The sequence below is a fragment of the Trachurus japonicus genome, chromosome 6 (assembly GCF_045865225.1).
Source record: "Trachurus japonicus isolate A0001 chromosome 6, Traja_1.0".
Taxonomy (NCBI): Eukaryota; Metazoa; Chordata; class Actinopteri; order Carangiformes; family Carangidae; genus Trachurus; species Trachurus japonicus.
Genome location: NC_140912.1, coordinates 33,113,317 through 33,128,574, shown reverse-complemented (window position 1 = coordinate 33,128,574; position 15,258 = coordinate 33,113,317). Strand labels below are relative to the sequence as shown.

At 42.2% G+C, this 15,258-nt stretch overlaps 2 protein-coding genes across 2 annotated transcripts; both read left to right on the top strand.

Annotated features, from left to right (window-relative positions):
- Nucleotides 1-3,703: 3,703 nt before the first annotated feature.
- Nucleotides 3,704-8,625, top strand: LOC146986511 (E3 ubiquitin-protein ligase TRIM11-like). The gene is made up of 3 exons (XM_085780496.1): nucleotides 3,704-3,896; nucleotides 5,387-6,957; nucleotides 8,243-8,625. The coding sequence occupies exons 2-3, from the start codon at nucleotides 5,394-5,396 to the stop codon at nucleotides 8,623-8,625; spliced, it is 1,947 nt and encodes a 648-aa protein (XP_085636622.1). The 5' UTR covers nucleotides 3,704-3,896; nucleotides 5,387-5,393.
- Nucleotides 8,626-12,742: 4,117 nt separating this feature from the next.
- Nucleotides 12,743-14,302, top strand: LOC146986510 (E3 ubiquitin-protein ligase TRIM21-like). The gene has a single exon (XM_085780249.1). The coding sequence runs from the start codon at nucleotides 12,745-12,747 to the stop codon at nucleotides 14,299-14,301; it is 1,557 nt and encodes a 518-aa protein (XP_085636375.1). The 5' UTR covers nucleotides 12,743-12,744; the 3' UTR covers nucleotide 14,302.
- Nucleotides 14,303-15,258: the final 956 nt, after the last annotated feature.

Genomic DNA, 15,258 nt, shown 5'->3' with positions numbered 1-15,258 from the left:
TGTCATTGTGCTTAGCTTCAGTTGAACAGATGATGCGTTCACATTAAGTTCCTTGAGCAAATCCTCCAAAATAAAGGTTGAGTCGCTCTGAGTGTCAAGTAAAGCATAAGTGAGCAGCTCTCTGTTTGGTTCTTTCACTGATGACAAAAATACAGGTACAATATTAGAGGTGGAGGAAGAACTTTGAGTCACGGCATGGGACAATACATTGTGGATTTCCTGACTTCTGCTGTCCTCTGTGGAAGTAGAATTTTGCTCCAAAGCTGCCATAGATGCAGTTCCCCTTTCTTCATGCAGGCAGGTAGGATGACGCCGGCCGCATGCACTACATGTGTGTCGCCTTTTGCAGTCCTTTATGACATGGCCCTTCCACAGACAACCAAAACAAAGTTGGTTTTCTCGAATGAATGTCCTTTTATCTTCCATGGATTTCTCTGCAAAGGTAGGGCACTTAGCTATTCCATGCATTTCGTCCTCACACACTGAGCAAGGTGGTTTTGACTTAAAATAAGTTGGTTTGTGGGTCACAGCAGAGGGGTTATTAGACTGGGCGCTTGTATTTAGAGTACTTGCTCTTTTGGGTAGTCTGTCATCCATGGCCTTGGAGTTAATCAGGAATGGGGATGCAATGGGGTTGCATGCTATTCGGGCTTCCTTTTGTATAAAATCTGTAAAACGAGAAAAGCTTGGATAATCACCAGATGCATCCAACTCATCCACAACGATTCTACTCCATCTGTGCACAATCCAATCTGGTAACTTCTTAAGTAGTTTATGATTTTCCTCACAGTCATTTAAGATGTCTAGCCCCTTAACATGGGGCATGGCCTCAGCACAGCCCTTTAAGAAGTCTGCAAATTCTCTAAGGGCTGGAGGGTCGCTTCCACTAATTTTGGGCCATTTCAAAAGTCTATCGCGGAAGGCCTTTTGGACGATAAAGGGATTTCCATATCTTTCCTGCAACAATGCCAAGGCGCTATAATAAGCATCTTCAGAATTCCGGTAAAAGAATCCCTCCACAGCCTTGCGTGCTTCTCCTGAGAGATAATGTTTAAGATAGAGCATTTTTTCACAGGCTGGGAGGGGCTTCTGGTCAATAAGGGCCATGAAGGAGATCTTCCAGTCAATAAATTTTAAGGGGTCACCAGTGAATGTTATTAATTCAGGGGGAGACAGCCTGCTTACACTTAAAGAGCTTGCAATGGCTTGGGCTAAACTGACTGTGTCTTGACTTGTTGTTTCAGGAGAGATCTGAGAAAGAAATGGAGCAGCCCGTGGGTTTAGCAAATAGCTGGACTCCACCCTTTGATGCACAGAGTGAATCTCAGCAGGCCCGCTCTCTTCTTCCTGATTCTTCACACTGCCTTCAAGATTTTTATAGGCTCTTACCCGGGCTGCTGCTACTTCCACCTCGTTTTCAGCTTCCAGCTGTCTTAACTTTAACTTCTCCTCTTCTCGTTTAAAAAGCATTTCAGCCTCCTTCTGCCTTATTTCTGCCAGCATTTTTGCTTCACTCTGCTTCCATTCATTTTCCATTTGACACAATTTTACTTGTTGAACTTGTATTTTTTGCATTGCCCTTGACTTCTCCAGTTTTACTAAAAGCTCTGCTTCAGCTTCGGCTCGTTTGCTGGAAACCATAGAGAGGGAGGAGTGGACCGAAGGTGTCTTTGTTTTCTGCATTTCCTTCGCATATCCAGATTTTACTGAGGGTTCTGCTTCAGCTTCAGTTTGTTTACTAGAGGACGCCTTTGAGATTACTGTTTCTGTGTCGGTGTATCCAAAAATGGAGCCATGTTCATTTTTATTTAATATCTCCCTTACCCTCTCCTTCTCCAGTTCATCATTAAACATGTTTTCAATAGTTCCTTTTCTTTTACAAACAAGATCACAGATCTCCATTGTGAGGGAGATGCAGGCGTCCATTTTCTTGGTAATTTCTGGGGTGGAGGTGCAGTTGCGTCTGATAGGCTCATAGAATTCACACACTGTCTCATGTTCGGCTTTTATGTTTTGTTGAATGCTGTCAAGGTCGTCCAATGCGCAGAATCCCTTCAGTTTTGTTCTGGAGTCTCTTGCTATTTGTTTCCAAGAGCTGTATGCTTTTATGAAGTCTTTCTCATGTTGTTTAGCCCTCTCTTCTCGCAGCTCCCGACCCTTGTCTGTTAAAGTTCTTTCACGGGAGCTGGACCTGGATGATTGACCATTAATGTTGTCCATCTTTTGTGATTTGAGTGACATTTTATGAGGCTTATTGTATTAAAGGTTTGTGTTCAAATAACTGGGCTGTGGTTCATTTAGTTCACAAGGTGATGCCTTCACACATTATTTAACAATAAAATATCATAACTGTAGCCAAATGAACACGCAACAGCTATGAGCATAAAAACTTATATTGCTCTTTACCCTTTCAACATTTTCATGTAAAGAGACATTGTAAGTGTATCATTCATGGATAAAATACATGGGCTACTGTGGCCTTTACCGTGTGTTTGACTCTTAAACCCTTGAAACATTTAATTTCTACTTCATGTTCATTCTTGACATTTAACTCAAAAACAACATTCAGTGCGTTGCTCCATTTTCTTTCTTTCTCCCGTTTCTTTATTATTTCAGTCCAGTGTCTCTTACTGCATTTGGCTGTACCTTTAGAAGATGGGTTACTGTTCATTTACTGCGTGTGTGCCAAAGTGCAGGCTGCGTGGGCTGTGTCGGCTGCTGACGAAGGACGACGAGGATGGCTCGGACGTGATGGTCAAGTTTTCACTGTAGCGGCCCTTGGTTCCCAATAAAGGAGGCGGAGAGTTCCTTACGGGTGCATGAGTTTATTTCTTTGGTGTAGCACCGTGAAAACTGAGGGAATATACAAAAACACAAGAAGAAAAAGTTTAACACATTGCACTTCACATACCACTTCCCCAACACAGATTCAAAAGCACCCAATTTATTACTATAAAAAGCAAACAAACAAAACCACATTTTATTAACCCATTACAAAATCACTAAAACCTTATTTAAGGAATAAAAATATAATTTGAACGGCATCACCCCAAAACCAAAAAATAAAACAAAACATCAAAAATAAAGTACTGGCCCAAAATTAAGATACACACCTTGTTCCACAAACCAAGGGGCTAATAGGAGGATGGAAGGTGCCGTCTATACTGTGTGTCACTGTCTCCTGATAACAGAACAAAACCAAACTATAAGGGAACCTGCACCAACACAAAAATTACAAATAATTCAACAAAGAAAACTCACTCAACGAGCCACGGACATGCTTCAAACAAAGCCAGCAGCACAAACACTGAGCCAACCAGGGGAGAACAAAGGGAGGATGGTGGTGATGTGCACAGGTGAGCGCACACACCCACAGGAAGAGCTTACAGGTAACAGTGGCCTCCTCCCTTTTATACCCCAGAAAACTGACCACTAGATGGCAGTGATACACTGACTTTTACAGGCACTTGAGTGAGAAAAATAAAAGGGGGAATCAGCAGACAAGACACAGGAAGGCTGAGATGGCAGCTTTAAACAATTACTATCATTTACAGGTTTTTTTTTTTCACTGATCAAAGTGATTTAAAAAAATGTCCTGGATCTGCTTGTTTATCATTTAAAAAATCTTCACAGGTCCATGGATCAAACCTCCACCATGTTTGGTGCAAGCATAATGTTAGTCAGTGTGGATGGGTGTGACAGTATCTTTGAAACAGGTTGAAACCTGACACTCAGAGCTGCACTGAAAGACGTCACATGTCCTCATATGAAAGTGAAAGTTAGTCTGAACAACGGCAGAGCAGCAGCCGGGACGAGTCTGTTTCTCTCTCAGGAAATACTAAACTGAATCCAACTGCATTTTCTCAACAACACAGCAGAGTCTGAGCTGAACACTGGTGAGTACAGCAGATATAACTTTACTGTGTTTCAACATGTTACTGATGTAAAACTTCAGCTCTAATAGCTATCTGGGCAGCCACAGCAACGACTTCAACCAGCAGCCATTTTAAGTGAGTCATCTGAGGAGTTGTTGAGACAAACTGTTAAAATTAACTTTTATCTCACACAGGTTTCATCCGTCTGTTTCTGTGTCCTCGTCGGGGACAGCTCTCCATTCCGACACACCTCCACTTCGACACCCCGCTGTTCCGAAATACCCCCACTTCGAAACACCGCTACTCCGACCCTCCCCCCGCAGCTGTCCAAGGTGCTGAACCGCGTGACGTTGTTTACATTCTGCTTTGTGGCTTGTCTGTGAAACGTGCGCTGCTCAGGGACTGGGCAGATCTGTCCCAGTTGCTTTCTCCCCGACTCCGTTGTTGGAGATCTCCACACAGTAAAAGAAATACACTTTTTTTCTCCCCCCCCCTGCGCCGCTCGAGCGCGGCTGAACCCGGCTTGAGCTCACAGGGGCGCGAGGCTGCTGCAGCCGCCGCTCGTGCTGACAGCTGACTGAGGGAGATGCTTTGGTTGGGCTTAGGCAATGAAGAAAGGAGTTGGTTAAGTTTAGTAAAAAGACCAGGTAGAGGCTAGACAGGCTACAAGCATAATGAACATTATATGTCATTAATATGAAGTTTTTGCTTGTTTTGCAGTTAATTATGCACATGATCCGTTTGATCCCAAAAAGGAAAAAAGGATCAATGCGCATTGCGCACTGCACAGCCTCCGCTTCCTTTCTGATTACGTCCGTCTGTCCGTTCGGAGTGGGGGGGTTTCCCCCAATAGCCTTTTCGGAGTAGCGGGGTCTTTAGAAAAAATAGAAAACCCCGCTATTACGATGAATGGAGGTCTATTGTCGGAAAGGCGGGGCTTCGGAAAGGCGGGGTGTAACCGTCATCGTCCTAACCCTAACCCACTTCAGGCTGAACCCCTGATTTGTATTTCTTTTCTTGTACTGACCTCTTAAGTTTAGTTCTGCCGACTGCAATAAACAGAATCAAAGGTCGACAAGAAATAATGATTAATTTGAACCAAAGGTTCAAGCTCACCTTGTTTCAGAGACCAAAGGTCAATAAAAGCTCATAGAGTTGCACCCACTGAGGTGGAGCTACAAAGAAAGATAAAGTCAAAGTTACTGTGAGTGTCAGCAGAGTCAAGACAAATCTCTGTTGTAGGGAAACTAAACTGAGTCCAACAGGGTTTTCTCAGCAGCACAGAAGAGTCTGAGCTGAACACTGTGAGTAGTTGAGGAGATTCACTGGTACTGAAGCAAAACCCAAAAGGTTCCCACTTGAACTGATTTGGTGACGAGGTTGTAGAGAGAAACCTCTCTGAGACAAATGCAATTAATCAATTAACTTTTTTTTTTTTTTACTTGTGTTAACATTGATTTGTTCTAATATGAAGTAATTATTATTTTTTCTCTTTACATTTCTGTCCTCAGTGTTAACATGTCTGCTGCCAGCTGTCTGCTGACTGAGGATCAGTTTCTCTGCTCCATCTGTCTGGATGTGTTCACTGATCCAGTCACCTTACCATGTGGACACAACTTCTGTAACAGATGCATCACTCAACACTGGGATAGCAATGATCAGTGCTTTTGTCCCAACTGTCAAAGGGTTTACAACACAAGACCTGAGCTGCATGTGAATACGTTCATCTCTGAGATGGCTGTTCAGTTCAGACACTCAGTTCAACAGAGACCCGGCTGCTGCAGCAGCAGCAGCAGCAGCTCAGAGCAACAAGCTGCCAAAACGGGAGAAGTTCCCTGTGACGTCTGCACTGGAACCAAAGTGAAGGCCCTGAAGTCCTGTCTGGTGTGTCTGGCCTCCTACTGTGAGACTCACCTGGAGCCTCATCTGACAATGTCAGGTCTGAAAAGACATCAGCTGATGGAGCCTGTGGAGAACCTGGAGGACAGAGTGTGTACACAGCACGAGAAACTGCTGGAGCTGTTCTGTCGGACCGACCAGACCTGTGTCTGCATGCTCTGCACATATTCAGACCACAAGACTCATGATGTTGTTCCTCTGAAAGAAGAATATGAAGGAAAGAAGGCAGAACTGATGAAGACAGAGGAGGACATTCAGCAGATGATTCAGAAGACACGTTTCAAGATTAAGGAGATCAAACAGTCAGTGAAGATCGGTGAAGAACGAGCAGACAGAGAAATAGTAGAAGGCGTTGAGATCTTCACTGCTCTGAAGGAGTCTGTTGACAGAGGCCTGGATGAATTCATCAAGACGATCAAAGAGAAGCAGAGAACCACAGAGGAACAGGCTGAAGGCTTCATCAATGAGCTGGAACAGGAAATCACTGAGCTGAAGAAGAGAAGCTCTGAGGTAAATCAGCTCTCACTGTCTGAAGACCACCTCCACCTCCTCCAAAGCTGCTCCTCCCTCAACACTGCTCCTCCCACCAAGGACTGGACAGAGGTCAGAGTCCGTCCTCCATCATACAAGGGGACTGTAAGAAGAGCTGTGGATCAGCTGCAGGAAAAGCTCAATGAACAGATGAAGATGTTTTTTGAGGCTGAACTGGAGAAGGTCCAGAAGTTTGCCGTGAATGTGACTCTGGATCCTGATATAGTCCACCCCAGACCCCCTCAGTCTGACAATAAACAACAGGCATATGCAGAAGATGAATGTAGATGTGTCTTACCACAGCAGGGCTTAACTTCAGGTAGATTTTACTTTCAGGTTGAGGTCAGCAGGTGGTCCAGATGGACTTTAGGAGTGACCTCCAAGTCCAACGTGAAGGGAAGAATCACACTGAGCCCCAGTAATGGTTTCTGGACTGTCAGCTTGAAGAGCAGAGGTGGGGTCTTTGCTTCTGGTGACCGACAGGTCCATCTCTCTCTGAAGTCTGATCCTAAAGAGGTGGGGGTGTTTGTGGATTATGAGGAGGGTCTGATCTTCTTTTATGACGTTCATACTGCAGCTCTTATCTACTCCTTTATTGGCCGCTCCTTCACTAGAAAACTCCACCCATTCTTCAGTCCATGTGCGAATGATGGTGAGATGCATTCATTTTCTGTTCATGAAAAGTTTAAGAGAAGTTTAAGGAGGTTCTTTAAAGAACAATAAAACTCCCAACAGAAAGTTCCCAGGTCCAGAGACTGAACCTGAAACCTTCCTGCTGTGAGGTGACAGTTACAACCCCTCAACCACTATTGACATCAGGATGTCACAAGGAGACACATTCCATTTCTTTAGAAAAAAGCTCCACATCATATAATAGTGGGGTCGTATAGTATTGATATCATTACTCTACTGATTTTAATCATTTTTCTATTAGCAATGTGACATATTACACCACGATGTGATCACATTGTGTAGTAATATGTTACATTGCTTCTTTCTGTTGTTTATATCTGTTGGAATCTTCAATGTAACTACAACCTCTTCCAATAATATTAAATAATATGGAGTGTGTCCATACTCTGGAAAGCACAAAAAATAATAAATCAAAAAGCACTTCACCTGCTGTATTGGGCACTAGTCTCTCCACACCTGCAATACTGTGCAGAGGTGTGGGGTCACACATATAAAGGCTCCACACACAATACTCCAAAAAAGAGCTCTGAGAATCTTGCATTATGCCAACTACAGGGCACACACAAATCAGTTATTCGTGGACTCAAGAATACTCAAACTATATGACTTGATAAATTACCGCACAATACAAATGATGTACAAGGCCGCGAATAAAAGCCTCCCAAAAAATCTGCAAATACTTTTCCTGGAAAGAGAAGGGAGACACAATCTTAGAGGGAACAAGATTCTCAGACAAAGAAAGGTTCGAACTACGTTAAAATCCTTTTGCTTGTCGATCACAGGTGTCAAACAATGGAATGCATTAGAAGATGATGTTAAAAAATCAGAGACATTGAATGTCTTTAAGAGAAAGTATGTCAACTCAACTATTAACCGGTACAAAATAACACAGGAGGGCTGATAAAGGTCAGAGACACGAATCAACAGACACTGTGCTGTGACGTCATGGGAACATAACAAAAAAACATTTTGTACCCAAACAATACGTTTAACCAGAGAAAATTGTATGTCAAAGGTCTATGCCAGGCTGTTTGTGCAGGATGTTGTTATAATGTCTATCAACAAGGTGGAGATAAATTAGGGTACTAATGCATGCTGTAACATGACTGTGAGAGATCAGAGTACTGAAGAATTCAACTGAGCCCTGTAAATTGACAAGCTGAGTTCAATCAACTGGTCCACGATGGATTTGCTGAGCTGGTCACTGAATGCCATTGACAGAGTGTTCTCAACAAGGCGTGCAGGTTCTGGTGAACCCAAATGCCCGGACGGGACCTTCATCTCCGGCTACATCTTGGATGGATGGGAAAAGTGGAGAGTCCTCTGCCTTGCCGCACTCGATGTTGAGGATGTCGAAGACGTGTACATATTCACGTTCATGACAATTGGGATGTTCACCCTGGGATGCGGAATTTTCATGCAATATCGGAAAATGAGGAAGATCGCCTCTGAGCAGAGCAATGCGAGGGCGGACAACGCCACTACTCGAGGTGCTGTGGTCGGGATACGTTCCGACATCACAGCAGTTCGTGAATTCGTGTCAATATTGCGAGCTGACATGGCCAAAACTCGGGAGGATATGGCGATGTTAAGCGCGGCGAAGGCTGCAGAGGAGATGGATGAATAAAAGAATATGGCAAAAAAGGGCTCTCACACCATCCCAACAAATAATAAGTACACTGGACTTTGCTCTCTGTCGATTGGACCATTCTGTGACTTTGTGACATGCCAAGCTACAAGATGAGACTGTTGTTCACTCATGACGGACAAATACGGACACATGTGCAAACACACACGTAATCTATATGTACTGTCTAGAGCTAAACTTCAGCTCTGTTGACTACCTGCTGCCAACATGTTATATCAAATGTCATAAGTAAAAGTATGTTATATCAAAATGTAAAAAAACAAAAAAAGCAAAAAGAAAAGAAAAGATTATGATATGATCTATATACTACTAATGCCGTAACATGTTATGTCAAAATGTCATAAGTAAAAGAATGTTATATCAAAATGTAAAGGAAAAAAAAAAGGAGAAAAGATTATGATAAAGATTTTTATTCTGTGGGTAATGGGGGCGGGACTAGATAAGCTTTTGCTTCTCCCGCTTTCCCTTTCGGCCATGTGTATTGTATTATTTGAACTAAGATGAAGTGTGATGATGATGATTTAAATTGACATGCCCGAAATAAACAAATTGATTGATTGATTGATTGATTGATTGATTGATTGATTGATTGATGTGATGTAAGATTAGCTAATATTATGTTCAAGTTTTGGTTTAATTTTTCTTTAGCAAGTGATGTGAAAACTAAACTATTGGTTGTACAAGCTGAGGTCGCCCTCTGGTGGAGTTAATCACAAACTGCAGCAGTTGAACATCCCCATGTTTCATTGGATTAACCACATCACCATGACAATTATGTCAAGAACCTGTTCCAGATCATACCTCAACCTGTCAGAGTCAGACAGACTTGGACCCACAGAGCAGATCGGAGACAAACGGATCCAATATATTGTTTATTAACAGTCTAGAGCCGGTTAACGGGAGATCAGTCAGAGAAGGGTACGGTACAAGAACACTAGTTAGAAGCAGGTCACAAACAGGTGAGGGTCAGTACCAAAATACCAGGTAACAAAAATGATAGGTAATCAAAACACGAGGGAAATAATCAAGGAATTAAGCCAGAACGCTACAGTCACAGACGCAGACAATCTACATGCAGACAAACTGACAATGCCACGTTTCCACAACATGGTAACGGCTCAACTCCACTCGACTCCCCTCTGGAACCAGGTACAGCATTTCCATTATAGGATAGCAGCAAGGGAGTAGGTTTGATTTTGACATTGGTGAGGACACAAAAGTGCTCCAAGGCAGCACTCCTGAAAGTTGATGTTTTTTGTATTTGCAATCATAATTTCACGTTATGTAGAGCTGATCAAAAAAATCTGTAATTGACATGTTCATAATGCATATCTGAATATCTGAAGAGAATACAAGAATTGTATGCATTCTGTAACATAAGTTAAAGCAACTAATGAAAGACAAGAAAGCAACTTAAAAGAGTTCTCAGTTTCTCTGGCTTAAGTGCAACTGTGCATCATCATGGCTAACACATCCATCATTATTTAACCTCACCTGTGAATTTCCAGCCTCTCATCTCATCCAGCTTCTCCTTCTCTCCAGTATCTCATCCAGCTGCTCCTTCTCTACCTCTCCCTGCCTCATCTCCTCTACCTCCTCTGGTCTCTCCTTCTCCATCTCCTCCAGCCTCTCTACTGTCTGTCACCTGACAAAAATATGTTGATGCATCATGACATTAGCAGATACATTGGGGATATAATGATCATCGAGTTTGATGGTACAGTTATTGCCTGAGGAAAAAAGGCTTTTTCTTTCACACAATTATGTGCAATTTATTCTCCCAAAATATGGATGTATAAAATTACATGAGCATCTGGAATCTGATGTTTCTATTGTATTTTCCCCATAAATATTCTTTACTTTTGTTTTTTAAACAATCAAACAAAAAACTCTCTTCGGCATTAAATATTGGCTTTTATTCAACATCTTGAGGCTCGACATGCAAACGCAGCTAAAGACACAGGGGGAGAGTGGGGTGTATATAAGCACAAGAGGAAGTTACGAGACACAGGTGAGGGAGAGAACCAGACAGGAAGTGGGGAATACACACAGGGAAACAAAATAAAATGACAAACAGGAAGCACAAGACAACAAAAGAACATATCAAACTTTATGGGCCATGACACCACCATGTTTGTTGCATCATAGTGAGTGTTTACCAGACATGGGCGTGGCAGTCTCTTTGAAACAGGTAGAAACCTGACACCCAGTTCAACGTCACATGTCCTCAGGTGAAAATGAAACCTAAAGTTAGTCTGAACAACGGCAGAGCAGCAGCCAGGACGAGTCTGTTTTTCTCTCTCAGGAAAAACTAAACTGAATCCATCAGCTTTTTCTCAACAACACAGCAGAGTCTGAGCTGAAAACTGGTAAGTAGCAGATATAATTTATTTTACTGTGTTTCAATATGTTACTGTTGTAAAACTTCAGCTCTAGTATCTCGGCAGCCACACCAACGACTTCAACCTGCAGCAGTTTTAACTGAGTTGATGTCTGACGAATTGTCTAGACAAACTGTTAAAATTAACTTTTATCTTACACAGAATCCATCCGTCTGTTTCTGTGTCTTCCTCCTAGCCCTTACCCACTGATCTGTATTTCTTTTCTTGCACTGAGTTCTTAAGTTGTGTTCTACTGATTACAATACATAGAATCAAAGGTCAACAAGACATAATGATTAATTTGAACCAAAGGTTGAACTTCACCTTGTTTAAGAGTGTCACTAAGGTGGAGTTACAATGAAAAATAAAGAGAGCTTCACGATCAAGTCAAAGTTAATTTGAGTGTCATTTGAGTAATTTGAGTTTCTATTTCCAGGGAAACGAAACTGAATCCATCAGTTTTCGCAACAACACAGAAGAGCCTGAGCTGAACACTGGTGAGTAGCTGAAGAGATTCACTGATACTGATTTAAAACCTACAAAGTTCCTACTTGAACTGATTTGGTGACAAGATTGTAGAGAGAATTTTCCTCCCATACAAATTTCATGTAGCAATTCACTGTCTTGCTTGTGTTACCTCAATAGCTGCGTTTCCATTACAGATTTTTGCAAAATAAAAGCGATATTTCTAAAACTTCGAAAAAGTGCAATTGCTATTTGCGGGTGTTTCCATTGAAAGGTGTTTTGCGAATGAGCCGTAATGTGTCTTGCGTTTCTATGGTGACGGCACAGCGATCTCAGCTGCCGACAGCTGTTGCTGTTATTGTTTTTAACAAAGACAAAAACAGCGCTTGATTGCTGAAAGGCAAAGCCCGCGTGGCGCTGGCAGCGGCCACAAATAAAGTAATAATAAATAATAATAATATTAAGGGCGCAGTCACACTAGGGCCAGTTGTTCCGTACCGTGCTGAAGCCCGAATGCCCCCCCCCCGTCCCCCGCTGGCCCGCACTCGCACTACCTCGAACCCAAGCTGCTCAATCACGGTTGCCTCCGACACACGTTGATATAGAGGGATTATTTGTTTACCAACATGGCGGATGTGCGCTACCTGACTGCAGAAAGAGCGGAGCCTTTTAAACACCAGCATTGATGAGGTGCTGACAACAATATACGGTGGTTGTGTCCACACACCCGTACTGGTTTTTTGGGACTAAAGGGGGCATTTTGGCGTAGGAGGGAGTGGGAGCGTGGATGTGAGCCAATCTCCTTCAACCATGCACGGAAAAGGGGAATGATAGGAAAGGTTTTTCTAATTTATTGAGAAACAATGCCCAGGTATGCAATGCATAACAAAAAACATGTGGTTCATTTGTCCCCTCAAGTCACATAAACAAACACAGCGTGGACACACACAACTCCGGTGACGCCAGTGACGTGTAGAAAAGCGAAAAAAGTGTTTCCATTACACTTTTGCGATACACGTTTGTATCGATACGTCTCAAAAACCACCTCATCAGAGCGTAAAAACTTTTTTGCGATATTTGAGAGTTTTTTCGAAATGTAGGTGTTTCCATTACCAGTTTTTCATTTCGATATTTAGGTTCTGCACATTTCAAGGGGTAATGGAAACGCAACTATTGTCTCAGTAAATATCAGGTGGATTTTCATTTTATGACAGTTTTTTTTTCTCTTCACATTTCTGTCCTCAGTGTAGACATGTCTGCTGCCAGCTGTCTGCTGACTGAGGATCAGTTTTGGTGCTCCATCTGTCTAGATGTGTTCACTGATCCAGTCAGCTTACCATGTGGACACAACTTCTGTAAGAAATGCATCACTCACCACTGGGATACTAACTATATAACAGAGTGTCCCAACTGTAAAGAATATTTCTGCATTAGACCTGAGTTGAAGATCAACAGGTTCATCTCTGAGATGGCTGATCAGTTCAGAGCCAGCAGCAGCAGCTTAAAGCAACGAGCTGCCAAACCAGGAGAAGTTCCCTGTGACGCCTGCACTGGAACCAAAGTGAAGGCCCTGAAGTCCTGCCTGGTGTGTCTGGCCTCCTACTGTGAGACTCACCTGGAACGTCATCGGACAGTGTCAGTTCTGAAAAGACATCAGCTGATGGAGCCTGTGGAGAACCTGGAAGGAAGGGTATGTACGCAGCACGCTCAACTGCTGGAGCTGTTCTGTCGGACCGACCAGACCTATATTTGCATGTTCTGCACAGACCACAAGACTCATTATGTTGTTCCTCTGAAAGAAGAATATGAAGGAAAGAAGCCAGAGCTGAAGAGGATAGAGGATGAAATTCAGCAGATGATCTGGAGAAGACGAATGAAGATTGAGGAGATCAAAAATTCAGTTAAAATCAGTGAAGAGCAAGGAAACAGAGAAATTGCAGAAGGTTTACAGGTCTTCACTGCTCTGAAGGAGTCCATTGACAAAGACAAGACTGAATTCATGATGACGATCATAAAGAAGCAAAGATCCACAGAAGAACGGGCTGAAAACTTCATCAAAGAGCTGGAACAAGAAATCACTGAGCTGAAGAAAAGAAACACTGAGATGGATCAGCTCTTACTGTCTGAAGACCACCTCCACCTCCTCCGAAGCTTCTCCTCCCTCAACACTGCTCCTCCCACTAAGGACTGGGCAAACATCAGTGTCCATCCTCCATCGTATGAGGGGACTGTTAGAGGAGCTGTAATTCAGCTGCAGGAGCAGCTCAATGAACAGATGGAGAAGTTTTTTGAGGCTGACCTGAAGAAGGTCCAGCAGTATACAGTGGACGTGACACTGAATCCTTATACAGCTCATTCCAGAAATGCCCAATCTCATGGTAACTGTAGATGTGTCATATCACAGCAGGGCTTCACTTCAGGAAGATTTTACTTTCAGGTTCAGGTCAGCAGGCGGTCTAGATGGACTTTAGGAGTGACCTCAGAGTTCAACGTGAAGGGAAGAATCAGACTGAGCCCCAGCAATGGTTTCTGGACTGTCAGCTTGAAGCGCAGAAGTGGGTTCTTTGCTTCTGGTAACCAACCAGTCGCTCTCCCTCTGAAGTCTGAGCCTAAGAAGGTGGGAGTGTTTGTGGATTATGAGGAGGGTCTGGTCTTCTTTCATGACGTTGATACTGCAGCTCTGATCTACTCCTTTACTGACTGCTCCTTCACTGGAAAACTTCATCCATTCTTCAGTCCATGTAGGAATGCTGATATTAGCTTGCCTTTCCCTTTTTCAAATCCAGATAATAGGTTATGTTTACATTGAATGTCACTAATCAGAAATATGTCCTGGAACACCGGCTGTCGAAAAACATGTAAAAAACAAAACAAAACAAAAACAAAAGTTATTGTGTAAACATTTTACATTCTTCATGTTTTATTGGTGCATTTCCATGTTTCTTGACAGCTTCTTCAGATCAACTGAATAGTGTGAAACCTTTGGCATGAATGTATTTTAAGATAAATGTATCATAATGTGTATTGTTAAATTTACAAAAATAACTAATTCTACTACTAAACTACAACCTCATCATCTAAGATTAAATGACAGGTGGTGTTAGATGAAGTAATGATAAAGTTCTACTTTTTGAGATATGACCACCATCTAGTGGAGATTATTACAAACTGCAGCTGGACGTCACACTAGAACCTCCATCAGTTGGTTTCACCTTTTTTCCTGGTTGTGATGATGAGTGACTTGATTTCGTTGTATTTCCTCAGTCAGTTCAACTTTGATTAGGCTATTTTCTTCAGGAAATCAATTTTATAGTTTGACATTGATAGATAAATTGAAGATGATTCAGTAAAAACAAAATTTGGGGCTATAGTTATGAAATGAAATCAAGAGAAGCTAATTCAATTGAATGGTGTGAGGACGCATGAAAATCTCTATTTCTAATGATATGTAGCCTAGTACCCCACTAATTTTGTTTTTTATGCTATTCTGTTCAGAAAGTTCATATTTTTGGTTTATTCTATATTTTGCTCGTTCATTTTGTATCCACAATTATAAAAATACTGTAAATAATAATGAAAAAGAGACAATGCTTCAATTTGCTTCCTTTGAAACCGGATACATTCTAATGGGTAGAGGAGATACTGAGTTTCACAGGCACAAATATAATGGAAATATTTTGTTTCAATATAATTTGTGTGAACCCGCAGTGTACTCTTATACAAAAAAATAAAATATGCATTTCAGGTATAGCGTCAGCCTTTTCAG

Excerpts from the sequence above, each read along its gene's own strand:
- LOC146986510 (XM_085780249.1), top strand. The coding sequence starts at position 12,745 with ATGTCTGCTGCCAGCTGTCTGCTGACTGAGGATCAGTTTTGGTGCTCC.
- LOC146986511 (XM_085780496.1), top strand. The coding sequence starts at position 5,394 with ATGTCTGCTGCCAGCTGTCTGCTGACTGAGGATCAGTTTCTCTGCTCC. Across the intron at positions 6,958-8,242 it reads CAGTCCATGTGCGAATGATG|GTTCTGGTGAACCCAAATGC; the intron begins GTGAGATGCATT and ends CAAGGCGTGCAG.